Source organism: Anolis carolinensis, chromosome 2 (genome assembly GCF_035594765.1).
Source record: "Anolis carolinensis isolate JA03-04 chromosome 2, rAnoCar3.1.pri, whole genome shotgun sequence".
NCBI classification, from domain to species: domain Eukaryota; kingdom Metazoa; phylum Chordata; class Lepidosauria; order Squamata; family Dactyloidae; genus Anolis; species Anolis carolinensis.
In genome coordinates, this window is record NC_085842.1 from 87,620,889 (window position 1) to 87,641,473 (window position 20,585).

Here is a 20,585-nt window from a genome sequence, read left to right on the forward strand (position 1 = left end):
AACTCTTGTTCCCGGGCGAAGGCAGGCGGAGGGGCCGCAGGAAGGAAAGAAGGGCGGCACGGAGAGCTTCAAGACCGTGTTGAAAGGCTGTAACGTACTGCATTCCAATCTAGGCGGGGTGAAACTCAAAAGAAGTCGACTAAGGGTATGTCTACACCGGGCATGGGCAAGCTTGGGCCCTCCATGTGTTTTGGACTTCAACTCCCATCATTCTTAACAGCCCCAGGCCCCTTCTTTTTCCCTCAGGCATGGCTGAGGGGGAAAAGGAAAGGGCCTGAGGCTGTTAGGAACGGTGGGAGTTGAAGTCCAAAACTCCTGGACGGCCCAAATTTGAGCAGGCCTGATCGAATACCACTTGTATTCCATGGCTCCACGTTATGGAATCCTTGAGTTTGTAGTTTGTTGAGGCACCAGCACTTTTGGCTAGAGATGGCTCAACAGTACCTTGCAAAACTACAGCTCCCATGATTCCATAGCATGAACCAACAAACTGAAGCAATGTCAAACCACATTCATTCTCCAGTGGAGAAGCAACCCTAAGTCTGGGCAGCGCATTTTTTAAAAAAAATCAGTCAAGCAAATTGGGTTGCTGTGAGTTTTCCGGGCTGTATGGCTATGTTCCAGAAGTATTCTCTCCAGAACTTTCACCCACATGGCCACACAGCCTCACAACAATCCAGCATTTCCAGCCCTGAAAGCCTTCAACAACACAAGTCATGTAAATTCTTGAATGCATTAACTCAAGAAATAATACAGCCGTTTGGATACAGCAATATGGGCCTTTTTGCACTACTGTTGAAAGTTGAGGATCTTATGTGTGTGTCCCCCAATTAAGTTGGTTTTGACTTAATGAAAACTAGTACTCATTGTTAGGGGGGAATGCCCATCTTTAATCATTTCTCTCATTTTGCAGTAACAGTAGCAACCACAACTAAAACCAGCTCAAAAAATAAACCAAACATGTTCCATGCATTAAATCTGTCCTGTCGCCCATGACGTTTTATTCTACCACTTAAGCTTTGAATCCTACTTTTTAAACTTATCACTTTTAAACTTATTAAGCTTTCAGCCATAGATGGTCCCAGCAGCAGTAATATTCAGCACCAGCCCAAACACCTGGTATTTGCAAAGTTTAACACGCCACACGCCTTATCTCCCATTCTACTAAGCGGCATTTATTCATCTAGTTCAGATTATTCATCAGAACTTGTTTAAAAAGATCCCCTTTGAGGGCAGTATGTAGGAAACACATTGTCTTCAAAAATCATATCATACACTCAAAGGTATTGTTCTAGACAAGTTGAGGAAGTTTAATGTACTAGATGAATACTCTGTAATTTGATCAACAAAGTCATTTCATTACTCTGCCCTCAAGGAGTTATCATGAATGAAATTCTGGCCATTAGATTTCCAATCTCATTGTTTCCAATCTTGTATTAGGCATATTGGGCCATCCCCAACTATCTCAGCAGTACTATCCCACTACTTAATTTTGTTAATCCAGTTACAAAGTTCACTCATTACAGAAGTGAGTCTTCAGAGTCCTTTTAGAAATTGATGGCTGGTGCCATTTCAGTTGCAGATTTCCACTGCAATCAATAAATAATTCTGTATTCTGCTAAAACAAAGTTTTCCTTCATATATAAGGAAGTGGATATACAATCATTTTTTTAACCTTCTTGGAGAAAAACTCCAGAGATGTTTCAGATCTGTTGTACAAAAAAAGAAGACACAAGCAGTGGTATCATGACAGGGTAAGCATGGAAATGCTGTAACTTCAGTGAGTCTTTCTCTAGAATTAGACAGAAAACATGGGACTGCAGCACACAACCGCCCCCCACAATCTTATTTAGCATTAATATAAACAAGATTTATATATGTATGAAAAAGACAATGGAAATTAGGAATAGACCCTTTAATTCAATCCTCAACAAACAAAAGCCGGGTTCAAATGCATTAACTGTTTGGGAATGAGCCACCATACTCGATTCCTAGTACCATCCCTATGCACACATAGATTTGGTGCTTATATTCTGACTTGCTGAACTCATTTCCCATGACTTTCAAATAGAAAACTAGAACTCATCAGCACAGCTTGTCAAGATCTAAACTGGAACAATCCAATACATAAGTATACAAGCTGTGTGCTGAAGTGAAGGAGGAAGATAGGACCAGACGGCTCATTCTTTGGCCAGTAAAAATGGCTTAATGGCTCAATATTGTTGCCTGAAGTGAGCCAAACTTTTCTATCCTTCCCCACTCAAACAACAACTATAAATTTAGATGGTGGAAACCACAAATTGGGATGTTTTCATAGTATATTATCTTTCATTGGTGGGGCTTACTTCCAAATAAGGTAAGGTTCGTGAAGCGGCAGGAAATAGTATTATGTCATATATTTTTGCTATAAGAGCAGCAGCATTGCAGAACCAAATTTGCAACTGCTTATAAACTCATTTAAAAAACAAAATGGAATTGCTGATTTGCCAGAATAGCTGCCATATAAAGGAAAATCTAATTTAATTCTAAAAAGCTACATGAAGAAGATAAGTGGAAAGCCATACAAATCTCAGTACTTACCTATCCCCGATTAGTGGCTGAGCAATTCTCAATTTACCTGCCCCTCAACAACACACACACACACACACTCTCAAAGTCACTTAGAAATAGTCCCCAGTATTGCTCCTCTAATTCCACAGCAGAGCATCCCCAAATCATTCTATATTGATATTCACATTATGAATATACAAGAAGAGTAGTAGGCACAGCCTCCCAATTTTTTTATTCACCACTTGCCTCCTAAGCAATATATTGGTAACATTAACAGGCTGGAACTACACAGCAGGGCACATAACCGGCAGAAGTTCCTTGGCTTTGACATTTGTCATACTGGGTTAGAGAAAGTGTCCTGAGTGCCCTTCAGAGAAGAGTCTGATTTCAACAAAGAAGACTCAAGGAGGAAAAAGGGCTGAACAGACAGCTCCCAGCCCTGCATGTTCCAAGTACATTGTTAGGGATGATCGGAGGCAGCAGGGGCAGGCTGGTTTGGATTCTCTGGAGGGAATGTCTGATGAGGCCAACACACTGCACTCGAATCACAGCTGGCCAGGATGCTGAGTAGGAAGAAGGAGGGGCAGAGAGAGGTAGATGACCCTGAATGCGGCCAAGAGCCAGTCTGGTGGAAAGAATGACTGAGGGAACAGTGCAGAGAATCACAAGTACTGGAAACTGCACCTGCAGGAAATGTAGGCCGTTTGCAGAGGCCATCCCTTTCTTATACCAACTTCTTCGCCTCAAAGAAACTTTTGAGATGCCTCATCTGCCAAATTCCAATGGCTACAAGGATGAGAGTCTGGACAATAGACCACCAGAGAACCCGTTGGTTTGTGCTTTCACTGGTTTGCCGGAAGCGCTCCTCTCGCCACTGGGGAGGGGGGGGGGGAGATAAAAAAACAAAACAATAAGCAAAGACATTTAAGATTCTCTCCTCTTTCCTGTTCATAATCAAGAGCCAACGAGTCACCTTTTTCACCATAAACAGATTTGGACCAACAAGTCAAAGCTGTTTTCAATGAATTATATAATAGTATGTTACATGGACTTTTCCCTCATCTGGGATCTTACGGGAACAGAATAGGCCACCTTGTTAAGTCAGACAATTTGCACATCTAGTGTAGTATTTTTCTGACAGGCAATATCTGACCAAGGTCTCAGAAAGAAAGACTTTTCCCATTAACTGGGGCTGGACACAGGGAGCGCACACAATTCTACTGTTGCGACAGCTCCATTGACTGCCAGCTCATTTCTGGACACAATTCAAAGTGCTGGTTGTGACATATAAAGCCCTATATGGCTTGAGTCCAGGTTATTTGAAGTACCACATTTCTCTTAAAGAGCCAAATATAACTCTATGATCATCTCTAGCCCTGTCAAGCTAGAGACCAGGATGACCCATCCCTGCTTTCCTTTCATAGGCATGTAAACACATTTCTCAGCCATCAGGCATGTATAAACTGACAAAGATTGGGTTTTAAAGGCCGTGTGATTGGGATTTCATGGTGGGTTTAACATTTTAATATATTTTAATATTTTTATGCTTAATGGTTTTGATATCCTCGTTTAATTGTTTTAAAATTGATATTTATATTTTAATGTATTTATATTGTTTTAATAAGCATTGTTTCATATTTACTGTTAGCTGCCGAGTCTTTATATCAGGAGAAAGGTGGGATAAAAACGAAGCTAAATAAATATCATCTGTCGCCTGGCCTTTTCAAGTGGAGACACCAAAGGATGGGCCTAATGTCACCTGCAGGCAAGCTAGATGCTCTGCCACTGGGCTCAGTTTTCTCTTTCTTACCCGCTGGTAGTTCTGCTCTTTCTGGATCTGTTCAATCTGCTCCAGAAGCTGGCGCACACGCAACTGCAGCTCACTCAGCTTGTCTTTGGCTGCAATCTCAGCATAGTCATTGGCATGTTCCCCAACCTGGATATCAAGATGGACTCTCTACAAAGAAATCAGAAACAAAAGTGTTACAATCTCTGGCCTTTTCATATCTACCAAAGGAAGCTGGTTCACCAGCTGGCTTGACAAGTGAGTCTGAGACCAAGCCCTCCCATCCACTCTCCCATGGATATACTTACCAGCATGCCTCCTGCAAAAAGGGAAAACTTTGTAGAGTTGGAATGCAGGCAGATCTGATGTTCTCCAGGTGTGTGTGACGTAAAGGTGAACCTGCCCTCTGAGCCATACTGCCGAGACAATACCACCTACAAATGACAGAGATTTGAGAGCAACTCGTGAGAAAAGTCAGTTCTATACAACCATGTTTATGCTGGAATACCTATCTTATGTAGTCACAGTTCATATAAATTGAGAATTCGCCGCTGAATTCATCTGCCATTCCTTCTCATGCATTACACATTAATTTTTCATGGGGTGAGGTGTATTCTGAAGATAGTGGTGTAGCCAATCAACATTCCATCATTACCAGCCCAAGAACTACAATTTCCCATTATGTCATAAAACTAATATAAGAGGTGGAAGCAGCTGTGAAAGAGCATGTTCAGATCAAAATATTTATGGCTGAAAATTATGTGTGCTGTTGTGACCAAAAGCTCTTATCCTTACCAAGATACATAGCATGTATCCACTATAAATGACTATGGAATTATAAATAATTATGGAATATGGATGCCACTTTAAGTGCCACAGCTCAATTCTAGAAAATTCTGTCTGGTGATGGACTGAAGAATTATCTGCCACAGAGCTTTATTTATTTATTTATTTATTTATTTATTACTTACAACATTTATATCCCGCCCTTCTCACCCGAGAGGGGACTCAGGGTGGCTTACAATAAACACACATATAAAAATTGTACAATACACTATAAATCAGATTAAAAATTATTAGCTTACATCAACATTCATAAAAACCTTCTAAAATACAAATGGGTGTGTTCAAGTTCAAAAGACTGGGTCTGTCAATTGAGTTCTGGCGTACATAATAATAATTTGTGCTGCTGATTCTTATTTGAAAGCCTGGCCCCACAACCAAGTTTTAACCTTCCTATGGAAGGATAGGAGGGAGGGCGTTCCATAGGCGGGGAGTCACTACTGAAAAAGCCCTGTCTCTCGTCCCCGCCAGCCGCTCCTGTGAGGCTGACGGGACCGTGAGCAGGGCCTCATCTGATGATCTTAAGCTTCGAGGTGGGTCACAGCGGGAGACACGTTCGGACAGATAAGCTCTAAATACTGTAAACTTGGAGGAAGTGTACTAGATAGTACTAGATACCTTGTTGTTGTGTGCTTTCAAGTTGTTTTGACATGACAATCCTATTATGAGGTTTTCTTGGTAAAAATCTGTTGCCTTCCTCTAAGGCTGAGGGTGTATGACTTACATAAGGTAACCCAGTGGGTTTACATGATCAAGTAGCAATTCAAACAGAACGATCCCCATACCCTTAGGACTGGTATCCCCAGTTTTACCTACTTACATCCAACAAAATATGTCCTCTCTATGAAATTTTAGGGAATTCTATAGTATGCATCTGCCAGAGCTTACCACAGTAATGTATCCCTGTGAGCCTCTACAGCAGTGGTTCTCAACCTGTGGGTCCCCAGATGTTTTGGCCTTCAACTCCCAGAAATTCTAATAGCTAGTAAGTAAACTGGCTGAGGACTCACAGGTTGAGAACCACTGCTCTACAAGAATGTCCAGCACAAGTGGTCCATTTCAACAGGTTTCACAATTATGCATGGTTTCCTGTCTCCACAGGAATTCCAAGGACATATCACCTGCGAATACAGGGGTTGTACTGTAGTATCAATTGTGCAGTGTAGTTGCACATCACGGAAAAATGACAATATACAATTACTACATGTTTATTTATTTTCTTTTAAGATTCATATTCTTTAATTAGTTTTTGGAAATAAAGATGGTAGTTTGGACAAAAAAAGGCAGCATGTATCCTCATTCTTGGCATTGCTTGACAATGTGGCAGGCAAAGCTCCACAGAAAAGGCTTTTGGAACAAAATGCAGATTACCACCTTAAGGTAAAACATTCTGTATCTCAAAATAGTGCTTAATTGTTATCCAAGAAACTATTCTGGAAGTATCTTTTGTAATGAGCACAGTATATTGGCCCTATTTCTACAAAATAGAAAATGAAGGGTAACCAGTGCTATTGCCCTAGCGCAAGAGAGAAGAATTTTGAGTCCCCAGAATTAATTTTGAACACTGAATGAAACTTGCTTCTCTTAAAGTTACAAAAAGAAATGGAAGTATTTTGTGGTCGCTATTAAACAACTGTGGACCCGTTCACACTAGGTAATTACAGCATTTTTATGCCACTTCAACCACCATGGCTACTGCAAGTCATTTACTTACTACAATGCAGCCTGAGCCCTGCCACATGCACAATGGAGGATCTTCTTACAGTGACACCAGAGGCAGTCTAAGTGGCCAGCTTCTGGTCAAAGGAAATTTAGTATAACGCCTAGTTTTAACTTTGTTTGTAGTTTTCTATACATTACTAGCTGTGCCCGGCCACGCGTTGCTGTGGCGAAGTCTGGTAGTATGGGAAATAAAGTATTGAGGAATTGGTGGTAGTTAAGGTCAAGGGTAAAGGTTTTCCCCAGACATTAAGTCCAGTCGTGTCTGACTCTGGAGGTTGGTGCTCATCTCCATTTCTAAGCCAAAGAGCCGGCGTTGTCCGTAGACTCCTCCAAGGTCATGTGGGATGACTACATGGAGCGGCGTTACCTTTCCGCCGGAGCAGTACCTATTGATGCACTCACATTTGCATGTTTTCGAACTTCTGGGTTGGCAGAAGCTGGGGCTAAGAGTGGGGGCTCTCTCCGCTCCCCCAATTCAAACCTGCAGCCTTTTGGTCCAGAAGTTCAACAGCTCAGCGCTTTAACACGCTGCGCCATCAGGGGATATTATTTCCTAAAGGTTGTGAATATACAATATTTCTGATTGGGTTTTTTTGTTTGTTGGAGGCAAGTATGAATGCTGCAATTAGGAAAAATGATTAGGATGTAATGGCCTTGCAGCTTTAAAGCCTGGCTGTTTCCTCCCTGAGTGAATTTTTTGTTGGGAGGTGTTAGCTGGCCCTGATTGTTTCCTGTCTGGAATTCCCTTGTTTTCAGAGTGGTGGTGTTTGCGATATTTTATGTGCTTGTACTGTCTGTGGCCCTGAGAAAACAGGATTTGCCAGACTTTGATGATGGAAATACTTTGTTGGGAGGTGTTAGCTGGCTCTGATTGTTTCCTGTGTGGAATTCCCCTGTTTATTTACTGTCCTGGTTTTAGAGATTATATTGTTCTGCATTATTCTATCCCAGTAATTATTTCATATTAAAGAAGAATCTCACTTATCCAACATTCGCTTATACAATGTTCTGGATTATCCAACGCAGTCTGCCTTTTCATAATCAATGTTTTTGTAGTCAGTGTTTTAAATTCATTGTGATATTTTAGTGGTAAATTTGTAAATACAGTAGAGTCTCACTTATCCAACATAAACAGGCCGGCAGAACGTTGGATAAGCGAATATGTTGGATAATGAGGAATTAAGGATAACCCTATTAAACATCAAATTAAGTTATGATTTTACAAATTAAGCACCAAAACATCATGTTAGACAACAAATTTGTCAGAAAAAGTAGTTCAGTACACAGTAATGCTATATAGTAATTACTGTATTTATGAATTTAGCACCAAAATATCACGATATATTGAAAGCATTGACTACAAAAATGTGTTGGATAATCTTTGGATAAGCGAGTGTTGGATAAGTGAGATTCTACTGTAAATACTACATAGCATTACTGCGCATGGAACTACTTTTTCTGTCAAATTTGTTGTATAATATGATGTTTTGGTGCTTAATTTGTATAACGATTACCTAATTTGATGTTTAATTGGCTTTTCCTGAATCCCTTCTTATTATCCAACATATTCACTTATCCTGCCGGCCTGTTTACGTTGGATAAGTGAGACTCTACTGTATATTGATAATCTTAAATTATCTGCTTAGAACTGGATTATATGAGGCCCCTTCTTCACAGCTGTATAAAATGCCCCTGAAGTGGATTATATGGCAGTGTGGAGTCAAGATAATCCAGTGCAAAGCAGATAATATAAGATTATAAATGGGTTATATAGCTGTGTTGAAGGGCCTTGAGTCTACACTGCCATATAATCCAGTGCAAATTAGATAATCTGTGGAAGAAGTCTAAGTGAGGCCTAAATCTCCCTGTCCCCTAACTGAAACCTGGCTGTCCCTTGGTTGCTAGGCAACCAAGTGGGCCGAGATTAGCCCTCTAAACTGGCAGCAATTGGATAAAAAAAATATTGCTCTCCCTCTAATTAGGACTTTATTTTTCTTTTCTTTTTGTTGTATCAACATTGAGGCGTGGATGGTGGGTTGTGTTGTCAAATTTTGAGGTTGGGGGGCCTGTACTTTTGTTGTTTTGTGAATTGCCGTGATGCCATCACTCTTTTATATATATAGATAACTGTATTCTCAATTCCCTTCTGTCACAATAAATAAATAAATAAACACCATGGCTACATCCTTGGGTTTGTAGTTCAGTCACTGGCTGAGAATTCTATGATGCACCTTCCTAAACTGCCAGTCTCAAGAATCCAAAGGGCCAAACCATGATAATTAAAGTGGAATCAAAGTATTACAATCATGTAATGTGTATGGGTCCTAGGAATCGGAACTCCTTGCTAACTTACTAGATATCCCTCAACTATCTGTCAGGACATCTTGAAAAGTAATTTTTCCAGATCATGTACTTGACCTGCTTGTGTGTGCATTTAAAGAGAAGAGGCTTTCTGGTTTTACTATATATATAGGTTGAATATCTCTTTCTGGAATTATGAGATCCAAAATTCAAAAATAGCCATGTGATAGTGACACCATGGCTTTCTGATGGTTCAAACTTTGTTTCATGTACAAAATTATTCAAAATATTTCATATTAAATTACCTTTAGGATAGGTGTGTAAGATGCATATGAAACATAAATGAATTTTGTGGTTCAAAATCCTAGAAAAACTGAGATACTGAACACTTTGGTGTTCGGCTAGGGGACACTCAACCTGTCTATGTGAGGTTGGATTAGCCTCCCTTGGATTGAGACACAAACAAGCACAACAAACCGCCGGCAGCAGCCCTCCATACCTTTTCATCGGGGTCTTTCACTTCCACAAACATGCCCAGACCAGGAGTGGCAGGAAGGTACTCTTCCCGCTGCTTGTCAAACAGCTGTGTCCGGTAGTTCCCTGCGATGCAGAAAGGAGCAGAGGGGGGGGGGGGGTCACCCAACAGCCAATGACACACGTTCTTAAGCGCACAACTAGTCACACCTTGTACAATTGTACTTTCTTCTTTCTTTTGTACAGCACCTCAGCTTTAATGCCCATTCTCCTTTAGCCTCCATATTCCATTTATTCAATTTAATGTCCCGTGGGTCCTTCGGAAATCTGTTGGGAGTTTGTATCCAAGACTGATGATGATCAAGGCCCAACTATATACAGTGGCCTAGTAAAATGGCATCCCTTATATCAGTATTTTGCAACCTGTGAGTTCCCCAGGTGTTTTGGACTTCAACTACCAGAAATCCCTGATGTTAGGATTTCTGGGAGTTGAACCCCAAAACATTTGGGGACCTACTGGTTGAGAACCACTGCTTTATATAAGATGACAAAAATCAAGATCTGTTCTAGGGAGTTTAAAGCCGTGGCTGGTTGAACCTGTGGATACTGTATTCGTTTATTTATGACAAAACAGAATAAACAAATGAATATATTCCCTTGGACATATCAGCCTCCTCCCAAGGGCCTATCCCAGGCATGGGCCAACTTGGGCCTTCCCTCCAGGTATTTTGGGCTCCAACTCCCAACATTCCTCACAGCCTCAGGCCCCTTCCTTTTCCCCCTCAACCGCTTAAGCGAGGAGGAGGAGGAGGAGACGCCTAAGCGGCCGAGGGGGAAAAGGAAGGGGCCTGAGGCTGTGAGGAATGGTGGGAGTTGGAGTCCAAAACCTCTGGAGGGAAGGCCCAAGTTGGCCATGCCTGATCTATATTTAAGACTCCTTAAGTCAATCAACGCTGTCTCCTGGCCCTAACCTCAAATTCTGAAATTTGTTAAAATTTTCTAGGTGTAGCTATTTCTAGCTATTTAAAATATCTATATTCCAGATTTTCGGAGTCAATCAACGCTTTCCGAGGCCCGCCCCCAAAATTTTTGATTTTCTAATTGCGATTTGAATATAGTTTCCGAATGTTGTGCCTGCCTGTCCTCCAGAAGCCCACCCCTTCCCGCCTGAATCCGGCTCCTGGAGGCGAATCCGCCTGACCCCGGCTCCTCACCGATGACCATGGTCTCGTCGGGGATCTCCTCGATGAAGCACTTGCGCTCAGTCTCGCCCAAGTGGAAGTACAGCGTCCCTCCGGGGGAGACCAGCCCGGCCACCAGCAGCAGCAGCACTTCTTTCCAGACCGCCCGCCCGCGACACCCGGGAGCCGCCATCGCGCCGCGCGCTCTCAGGCCACGTAATCGCTCCCGCTGGCCCTGGTCTCAGCAGCGCGGCGCGGCGGAAGTAGCGCCGGAAGAGGAGGCCGCTTCCAACTCCCAGCCAGGCTTCGGGAGGAAGTGGAGCCTGGTCGTTGGGCCGCAAAGAAGATCCCGCCCTTTCCCCTGCGAGCAGGGAGCCGGCGCTATGCTATTGGCTACGAGGAGCAGGGGGCGTGGCCTCCGTAGTTCCCTCTCCTTTGGTCCTACAGGCACGTTCTGACTTCAACTCCCAGAATTCACACGCACTGACTTTACTGGGTAGCTATGAGTTTTTCGGGCTGACGTTTCACCTACATCCATGGCACGCATCCTCAAAGACTGTGAGGCCTGTTGGAAACTAGTCAAGTGGGTGGAATGTCCAGGGTGGGAGAAAGAACTCTTGTTAGTTGGAGGCAAGTGTGAATGTTGCAATTGATCACCTTAATTAGCATAGAAAAGCTTTGCAGCTTCAAGGCTTGGCTGCTTCCTGCCTGGGGGAATCCTTTGTTGGAAGGTGTTAGCTGACCCTGATTGTTTCCTATATGGAATTTCTCTTTTCTGAGTGTCGTTCTTTATTTACTGTCCTGATTTTAGAGTTTTTAAATACTGATTGCGAGATTTTGTTCATTTTCAAGGTTTCCTCCTTTCTGTTGAAATTGTCCATATGCTTGTGGATTTCAGCGGCTTCTCTGAGTAGTCTGACATGGTGGTTGTTAGAGTGGTCCAGCATTTCTGTGCTCTCCAATAATATGCTGTGTCTAGGTTGGTTCATCCAGTGATCTCCTATGGCTGAATTCTCTGGTTGAGTCACTCTGCAGTGCCTTTCATGTTCCTTGCTTCGTGTTTGGGCAAGGCTGCATTTAGTGGTCCCTATGTAGACTTGTCCACAGCTGCATGGTATATGGTAGACTCCTGCAGGTGTGAGAGGATTCTTCTTGTCCTTTGCTGAACGTAGCATTTGTTGGATTTTCATTTTTGTTGGATCCAACAAGAGTTCCTTCTCCCACCCTGGACATTTCACAGATATAAACCCCACTTGCCTAGTTTCCGACAGACCTCAGAGCCTCTGAGGATATCTGCCATGGATGTGGGCAAAACGTCAGGAGAATGCTTTTGGAACATGGCCATATAGCCCGGGAAACTCACAGCAACCCAGTGATTCCAGCCATGAAAGGCTTGGACAACACACTGACTTTACTGACTGAGGCTTCTGGGTGATGGAAGTCCAAAATGCGAGGAAGCTGACCCAAGTTGAGAAAGCCAGCTCCCCGACAAGTCCAGTTGCCTTTTCTACAAGCAGGTAAGCAGGGATGGACCTGCGACAGGCAGCATACACCGGCACAATTGGGGGAGCAGCTACATTTCAGATTAATGCAGTTTACTACTTTAACACTATGGAATTATGGCATCTGTAGTTTGATGAGCCACCAGCACTCTTTGGCAGCGAAGACGAAAGACCTTGTAAAATCACAACTCCTATGATTCCAAAGCATCCAGCTCTGGCAGTTCAAGTAACATCAGTGCCATTCATTCTACAGTGTAGATGCATTCTTAGATAATTAGAACTGTCACAATCCCATCCCAGCTTGGAGCTCTAGGCCAAAAACACGAGGAAAACCAAAATTCTCTTTCCCTAATGAGCTACTTTATCCATTTGTGGGAAGCAGGGACTGCAATTAGAAAGCATACTGGAGAGAATTGAGTGGTAAGAAGTTGGAGGAAGCTGGTATTAAGAGTGGATTTGGCATTAGTTAGGTGATTTTCTACACACTTCCTAGGATCCAGAGAGGCCTTCCTTACACTACACTATCTTACTTTTCATGGGGGAAATTAGGATCTTGCTGGAGGGAATTTATAGAAGCATATGTATTTCGTCTGTTTTCTGGTCTTGAGCTCTGGAGCCATCTCGAGAAATTTTCTGTTCTGTTAGGTCTCTCTTAAATGGCTACTCACCAGTGACTATATTCCATTCTGAGAATTAGTTTAGCATTTGATAAAGGTTAAAAAGAAGCACCTGCTAATTTTATGGGCAAAATGCAAATAGTTCATGTGCCACTGTGAGATAAGCCGCTTGAGAGAAACAAGAGAGGAACAGGTGCAGAGCCTGGCATGAATGTGCTAGCAGGATTAGCCACTCCTTTCTGTGGTATGAAAGGTGCCCTGTTTGACATGTTGCTACCAGCATTGTATAGACTAGCCTGCCAACTCCACTATATTCAGTATCTTTTACAACAGAGAAGTTGACTCTTTATCTTAAGAATTACCCTATTCATTATTATAATCAAAGCTCTGGGGATCCTTTTCCAACAGTAAAATTTGAACAGCTAACTCACTGATTGGGCTATTATAGGGAAATCAACTGCTGAATCTTTTTGTGCATTAAAATGTGATAGCCAGACTGGTTTTTTTTAATCAAGTTGCTTAAATACATTTTAAACAATGAGTTCTATGTCACAGGGCTGTGGAATTCTATTTTCCTTTTATTTCCCAACTAATCAGGTGAGTGCTGGTAAACATAATGCTGTACTAGTCCTGTATTTGCTAATTTTGTTTAGAAGACGTTGGGGCAGGGAAAATGAAGACTTTAACTTTGGTTCTCACTGTGATCTTGGAGGAGTCAGGCTTCGACCTTAGCCACGATTCTGATTTTAGAATGTACTAAAGAGAAAGCTAACCCTTCAACTTGTACACCTAGAAAGCTCGTTCTCTGCACTTTTGAGTCCCAGATTTCAGAAAAAGGTGGGTGATAAATAAACCAAAACAACTGGGAATGTACGTATCCTAGCCATCCTCCCCTGACTCTTATGTGACCCGCCCAAAGGATATTCCAGCCACGTTTGAAGACTTGTATTAAAATAAAAAAGTTCCCCAGGAAAAGTGTGTTCTGATCATCAGACTGTTTAATATGAAAGGTCTCAGAGCAAATTGTGTTAGATCATTCTCATCCGAAAATTAAAACAAAATACCATATCAAGATCATTTTTCCATTTTATTTCACATGTTCTCTCGTCTGGCAAACACAAAGAGCTATGTGGTTATGACAAAGTATAATCCTGTCACCAGAATGATGTATTACAGATGCTCCAGGAGATGAGGCATCTGATTTCAAGTAGTGGCGCACACACCACAGTGACTGGAAAAAAATCAAGCTCCTGCCCTTTCAAACCAATACAGTGGAAACGTACTTTCCATCACCAAAGGGGGGGAATGTGATCACCACTAGTTATTTTGGGGAAGCTTAATCTCACTTCCAACAATGCTTTAAAAAGTTCAACAACCAAGTGGGTTTATGTGCCATACCAAACAAACTGTCCCCAGCAAGGCTATGGGAAGACTGTCCTGTTGTTGGAAGCATCAGCAGATTCTAGTTGGCAAGTAGTCATGCCCCATGGAAGAAGGATACTTACCATTTGTAAGCTCCAACCAATTTTATTTGCTTTTTTGTCTTTAAAAGGGTTGATAGCTCTGAAGAGCATTCAAAAGAGAGGAAAAAAACCAAGGCTCCCAAGTAGGATCGTACCCTACATTCTGGATTGTTTGCAACAGGTTGCCTGGTTAATATATCCAGGACAAAAAAGATATGAAAATATTCCATATATTTCTCTGAAAGCCTTTTAGAAACCAGTCTATACAATTCTCCCTCCCCCCAACCCTGTAAAAAACTTGGCCCACTCCCTTGCTAGTAAAATCGCTTGTTCCGCTCCTGGCGTTTCTGGAAGACCACAGCGCCCACCACGGCACACACAATGATGCCAAGCAATGAGCACAGCAGCAGCAGGAACACCTTCCAGCCTGTCAGGGGCCCACTACGGAAGTTTCCTGTTGGATCATCCACATTGTCTAGAGAAATAGAAAAGCATTAGAAAGTAAGAGTGCACACACCACATAGTCATGCTATATAAAGAAAAAATCAACAAAGATTAGCAAAGCTGAACCACAGAGGAGTTTTCAGTTGGCAGTATAGGATTACATCCAACATATCAATGATAGTCATTTTGCACACACATTCTGAGATAGGCCCACTTGGGTTAATACGAAATTCAGCGGGTTTTACTTACTGGATTACACACACACAGTATTGCTCTTATAATTTCAAAATCCTACAAAGTACACTCCGGAGGAGGACAAGTGTCTTGTTTCAACCAAAGAAACAAGTATTGCTTAGTGAACATGCATACTTTCACAGCAGTCACACTAGCAACTCACCTTTGGGTGATTTCAGAAGGCTCACACTAGGCTCAATCTTTGTCCAATCAATGTTTTCTTCCTCTGGTGTATGCTCCACCATCAGCTGGAATAACTTCATTGAGATGATATCATGGTTGTCTGAGAAATAGAATCAAGATGTCATAGCAGCCAAATATCTTTCTCTACACGTTTCTAAACAAAAACAGCATTATCAATTCAGGAACTAACATTCCACTAGTACTAAAGTAAGGGGAATTAAACAGGAACACTCAATGGCTTTGTTATCAAGACCTGCATTTCCGGGCAGCACAGTCAATTCCAACTCAGAGGAAAACGCTTCTCACCAGATAGATCTCCAGTACCAGCAGAAGCCCCAAAGAAGTAACCTGTGGGTAATCGAACTCCTGCAACATCAAAGCAGTTTTTCCATTCATTTTTATCCTCTACATCAGTCATCACCTGTAAAATAAGTTTAGATATTAAGGAGTTTTTAGCATTCAACTCCCAGCCGTCTGGAATCTAAAAGCAGTTTCATTCCTGAGAAAAATGAAACTGGCTAAACCATAATAAAGTGCCTGGATCTTTACTGCTACGTTTTGCATTTCAGTGATGACAGGAAACTAGTGGTGACTCTGGCCTTTAATTCCAGATAACTATGGAACAGTCATGCATCAGGAGATGGCTCTACATGGACACTGGGACCGATGCGAGGTGGTGAATGCCAGATCTACCCCAGGATGGTTTTTACCACCAGCCTCTTGGCCACTGTGGAGGCAGGAGGGAGTTCTGACTGTCCAGCAGCAGCGAAGCAAAACCCTTCCCTTGACAACCCATGAGCAAGTTATTCAATGCAGTGCCACAGATGAACTTACTGTGAGACGCCCCCGAGAATAGCGGATGGCCAAAAATGTGTCATGGTTCTGGTTACGAATGTCAGCTGTGCAGCCTGCCAGTTCTGTCCAGCGTCCGTCCTTGCCATGGTCGTAGTTCAAGGATCCATTATTTACCATGGCAGAGATATAGGGAAATACACGCTGCAGAATTAAAATATTTGGAATCGAAATCTTGCACATAGTGCTTATCCTGAATATTTTTACCAGCTCCCAAAATTGCACACTATGTGCAGTATCACTCCTTTTACATCAGGGGTTCACAAACTAAGTTCTGTGGGTCAGATGCAGCCCTCTAAGGCCATTTACCCGCATCCTGCCCTAAGTCTGAAACGACTTGAAGACACACAAGAACAACAATCCTAATTAACTTGACTATCTCATCAGCCAAAAGCAGGCACACTTCTCACTGAAATACTAGTAAGTTTATGTTGGTTAAACATTTTCATTTTAAATACTGTATTGTTTCTGCACTACAAATGCAGTGTTTGTAGGAATTCGTTACTGTTTTTTCAAACTAGAATCCATCCATCCAACAGTCTGAAGGACCGTAAACTAGCCCTTTGTCTAAAAGGTTTGAGGGTCATTCTAGATCATTCTAAACTCCAGATATATCTTGGCAGTGGAAATAGCCTCCAAAGCATACACTAGTTACCACTGACCTCAGTAGCTTCATCATTTGGATAAGTGTCCAAGAAAATAGCCAATCCATGAAAGTTATCTTTGCTGCCAAAGACAGGGCCTGTGGAAAGCAAAGCACGCCAGAATGAATAGGGAAATCAGTTTTGATCAACTAAATCTATGTACCCAGCAAGCAAAGCACTGAAGACGAATCTAAACATGATTGCTGATATAAAAAGTGAAAGCAAGATCAGCCATTCGGAAGCACTTGAAAGTTGACAGACAGCATTCCACAAAAGGAATTTTATTATTTTCAAATATTCTCCTCAAAGGATATTAAAGGTATAGAAGAAACTACTCCACTTCAAAGACCTAAGACATTGGAGATTGGTATGTATATAACCTCCTAAAGTACCTGCTGTAAGGCGCTCTCGAGTGTACCACAAGGCAAAGCCATCCCCATGCAGATTCTTTTTTCCTGCTCCGTGGATCTTGAACTGAACATGAAGCTCCCAATCTTTTAAGAAACAGGGCTAGAAAAGAGAATATAGCAGCACAGAACACCTTTGAATACACTTCCTAAATTCACATAGAGATAATGAACACACACACTGGGTAACTGTGGGCGACACTGCGGTTATTTGCATCCCAACACTCCTTTCAATGAAGAAAGGACACTCACCACTCGGTTCCAGATGGAACCCTCTTTGCTGCGCTCATCAGGGGTCAGTCGAACGTATTGACTGGTCAGCATTGTGCTCCCTTGAAAATCCCAGAGGGGCATTGAACTGGAGCCAACCCCTACAACACAGGATGCAGAATGAAGTAGCTTTATTATGGAAAAGCTTGATTTTGTTACTTAGATATATAGCTTTGATTTACAAACCACAGCATAGAAAGTGAAGCTGCATATTTAAACTAGGACAAAACAAACTGCATCAAAAAATAAAAATGGCAGAGGCTGTTGTTTTGTTCTACATCAATCTGTACTGTGATGAATTTGGAGTTAACCAGTAGCACTCATAGAGACATTTCTGGTGGGAAATGACTCAATGGTTAAAGTACCATATATACAGTTGGCTCTCCAAAAGGAGGGTGACAAAAATGATCAAGGGTCTGGAGAACAAGCCCTATGAGGAGCTGGGCATGTTTAGCCTGCAGAAGAGAAGGCTGAGAGAAGACATGATGAGGGACATGTTGGGGGTGCTTTGAATGCAATTTTCCTGCTTCTTGGCAGGGGGTTGGACTGGATGGCCCATGAGGTCTCTTCCAACTGTATGATTCTTCGTATCCACAGATTCAATCATCTACTGCTTGAAAATTCCCCCCGCCCTCCAAAAAGCAAACTTAAAATTACCATTTTGTATAAGGGACATTTTACTGCACCATTGATTTCAGCACCCACAGATTTAGTATCCATGAGGATCCTGAAACCAAACCCCAGCAGATTTGAAGGGTCTACGGTACCAAGTATCTGGAGGCCCATCTGCACTGGAATTAATGCAGTCTGAACCCACTTTAACTGATATGGCTCAGTGCTGTGAAATCCTAGAATGTCTATTTATTTATTTACAGTATTTATACACCACCCTTCTCACCCTGAGGGGACTCAGAGTGGCTTACAGAGCACACATATGGCAAAGATTCAATGTTGATTATACATTTAACAAGGACAGACAACACAAACAGAGGTAAAGGCAGTTTTTCCCCATCTTATTTCCAGCATCTTGGAGGCTGTGCTTGGTGTGTGGAGCGGGTGGTGTTGTTGCTCTATCTTCCATGCCAAGGAGCTTTCCTTTGATCAATGTCCTTAAGGGCACTGTTATTACCTCCCTGCTAAAAGTGGTACCTATTTATCTACTAGCATTTCTGCTTTCGACCTACTAGGTGGGCAAGTGAGCTGGGGCTGACTGCAGGTGCTCATCAGCTCGAACTGCCGACCTTTTGGTCGGCAGGGTTTTTCTGCATCACAGTGGTTTAGCTCACTGTGCTAGGCCCAGAAGTTGATGAGATAATTTGGTGAGATAGCATTCTCTGGCAGAGAAGCTAAAGGCCTTGCAAAACTACAGCCCCCATGATTCCATGGCAACTAAAGTGCATTAATTCCACAGTGTAAATGAACCCTGGGTTTTCCCTGTGAATCCAGTAAGAGCGGCTTCTACTGCAAGGCAGGATCTCCTCTCAAATATGGAATTATGGTAGAGCAGGCCTAGGCAAACTTGGGTCCGCTGAGGGGGGAAAGGAAGGGGCCTGAGACTGTTAGGAATGGTGAGAGTTGAAGTCCAAAACACCTGGAAGACCCAAGTTTGCCCATGCTGAGGCAAAAGGTTTGTCTTGAGTACAGGCAAATTTCCTGAATTTTATTCCCTAAGCTCCGAAGAAGGAAAGGGCCCCGCGACCCACCCTGGTAAGGCTTGATGAGGGAGTGCTCCCGCTTGAGGTGCTCGTTGTTGCCGTCCGTGAGCTCCGCAGCCCCTCTTGGCGGCGCCGTCAGGGCCAGGAGCAGCGCGGGGAGGACGAGCAGCGTGGGCGCCCGCGCCATCCCGGCCCACCGCGCCGATCCCCCACGGCCGCCGCCACCTCCCGGGTCTGCTACCATCCTACGCCCCCTTGTCCCGCTTCTTCCTGCTTCCGGTCGGCCTCCCCAGACCGGAAGCACACGTCTGGGAAAAGCCAAGTCTGGGCCGGAAGCCGCTCTGTTTTCTAACCGGTCTCTATGGCCGAAACCCAGCCCTGACGGCTGAGGGAGATTGGAGGAAAACGTCACAATGGCCGGCGCTCCCTGCTGTCCCTGGGAGGCGGAGGGTTAAAGGAGCGCCACGTGTCTCCACCTGAGTGGAGGGAGGGAGGGAGGGAGGGGCAGGGGAAGGAGCCCGCTCTCAGTTGCCTCCCCGCCATTACATGAATGACGAAGGGTGGGGCGGAGTAGAAAGCCGCTTTGAGTCTGGCATTGGGGCCCCTTCCACACAGCTGAATACAATCTCACGTTATCTGCTTTGAACTGGGATATATGGCAGTGTGGACTCGAGGCCTCTCCACACAGTCCTATATATCAAGGCAGAAAATCCCACATTATCTGAATGTGGACTCAGGTAACCCAGTTCAAAGCAGATATTGTGGGATTTTCTGCCTTGATGTGCTGGGATATGCTGGTGGCACAGTGTGCTAAAGCGCAGAGCTGCTGAACTTGAGGACCAAAAGGTCCCAGGTTCAAATCCCGGGAGTGGAATTGGGCGCCCGCTGTTAGCCCCAGCTCCTGCCAACCTAGCAGTCTGAAAACATGCAAATGTGAGTAGATCAATAGGTACCGCTCGGCAGGAAGGTAAGGGCGCTCCATGCAGTCATGCCGGCCACATGACCTTGGAGGTGTCTACGGACAACGCCGGCTCTTCGGCTTAGAAATGGAGATGAGCACCAACCCCCAGAGTCGGACACGACTGGACTTAACGTCAGGGGAAACCTTTACCTTTACTTATGCTGGGATAAAAGGCTGTGTGGAAGGGTCCTGAACCTCATGTATGATACCTTTTGCTCAACCCTGGGTGTGATGCATATCCACTTCCTTAACTTTGGGCGTCATGAAGGAAACGTAGTTTTAAAAGGGAATTTTCAGGGATGTTTCCAACAACTATACATCCTGATTTACTGCCATTTGACCTAATCTGCAAAGGCTCTTGTAAGGCCCATTGTAACAAAATGCCTAGTTATAATATAGATTTTAAATATGTTTGTTGATGTTGGGATTTGACCTACCTTATAGGGCTGGCGTGTGAGTAGCCATTTTGTGGTTCTCAGGGAGCAGCAGCACCAGG

At 43.3% G+C, this 20,585-nt stretch overlaps 2 protein-coding genes and 1 long non-coding RNA gene across 3 annotated transcripts; 1 reads left to right on the plus strand and 2 right to left on the minus strand.

Moving 5' to 3' along the window:
* Positions 1-13: 13 nt before the first annotated feature.
* On the plus strand, positions 14-9,083 carry LOC134296102 (uncharacterized). The gene is made up of 2 exons (XR_010002672.1): positions 14-145; positions 4,199-9,083. It is a non-coding gene; the product is annotated as an uncharacterized LOC134296102 (long non-coding RNA).
* On the minus strand, positions 1,901-11,154 carry tmed9 (transmembrane p24 trafficking protein 9). Its single transcript, XM_003217586.4, has 5 exons — positions 10,891-11,154; positions 9,702-9,802; positions 4,645-4,770; positions 4,361-4,507; positions 1,901-3,424 (listed from the first exon to the last, which is right to left on the minus strand). The coding sequence occupies exons 1-5, from the start codon at positions 11,048-11,050 to the stop codon at positions 3,275-3,277; spliced, it is 684 nt and encodes a 227-aa protein (XP_003217634.1). The 5' UTR covers positions 11,051-11,154; the 3' UTR covers positions 1,901-3,274.
* Positions 11,155-14,044: 2,890 nt separating this feature from the next.
* Positions 14,045-19,431, minus strand: lman2 (lectin, mannose binding 2). Its single transcript, XM_003217585.4, has 8 exons — positions 19,177-19,431; positions 17,456-17,574; positions 17,189-17,306; positions 16,815-16,894; positions 16,135-16,296; positions 15,607-15,721; positions 15,281-15,400; positions 14,045-14,914 (listed from the first exon to the last, which is right to left on the minus strand). Exons 1-8 carry the CDS (start codon positions 19,370-19,372, stop codon positions 14,754-14,756), a joined length of 1,071 nt encoding a protein of 356 aa, XP_003217633.1. The 5' UTR covers positions 19,373-19,431; the 3' UTR covers positions 14,045-14,753.
* Between the last annotated feature and the right edge of the window lie 1,154 nt (positions 19,432-20,585).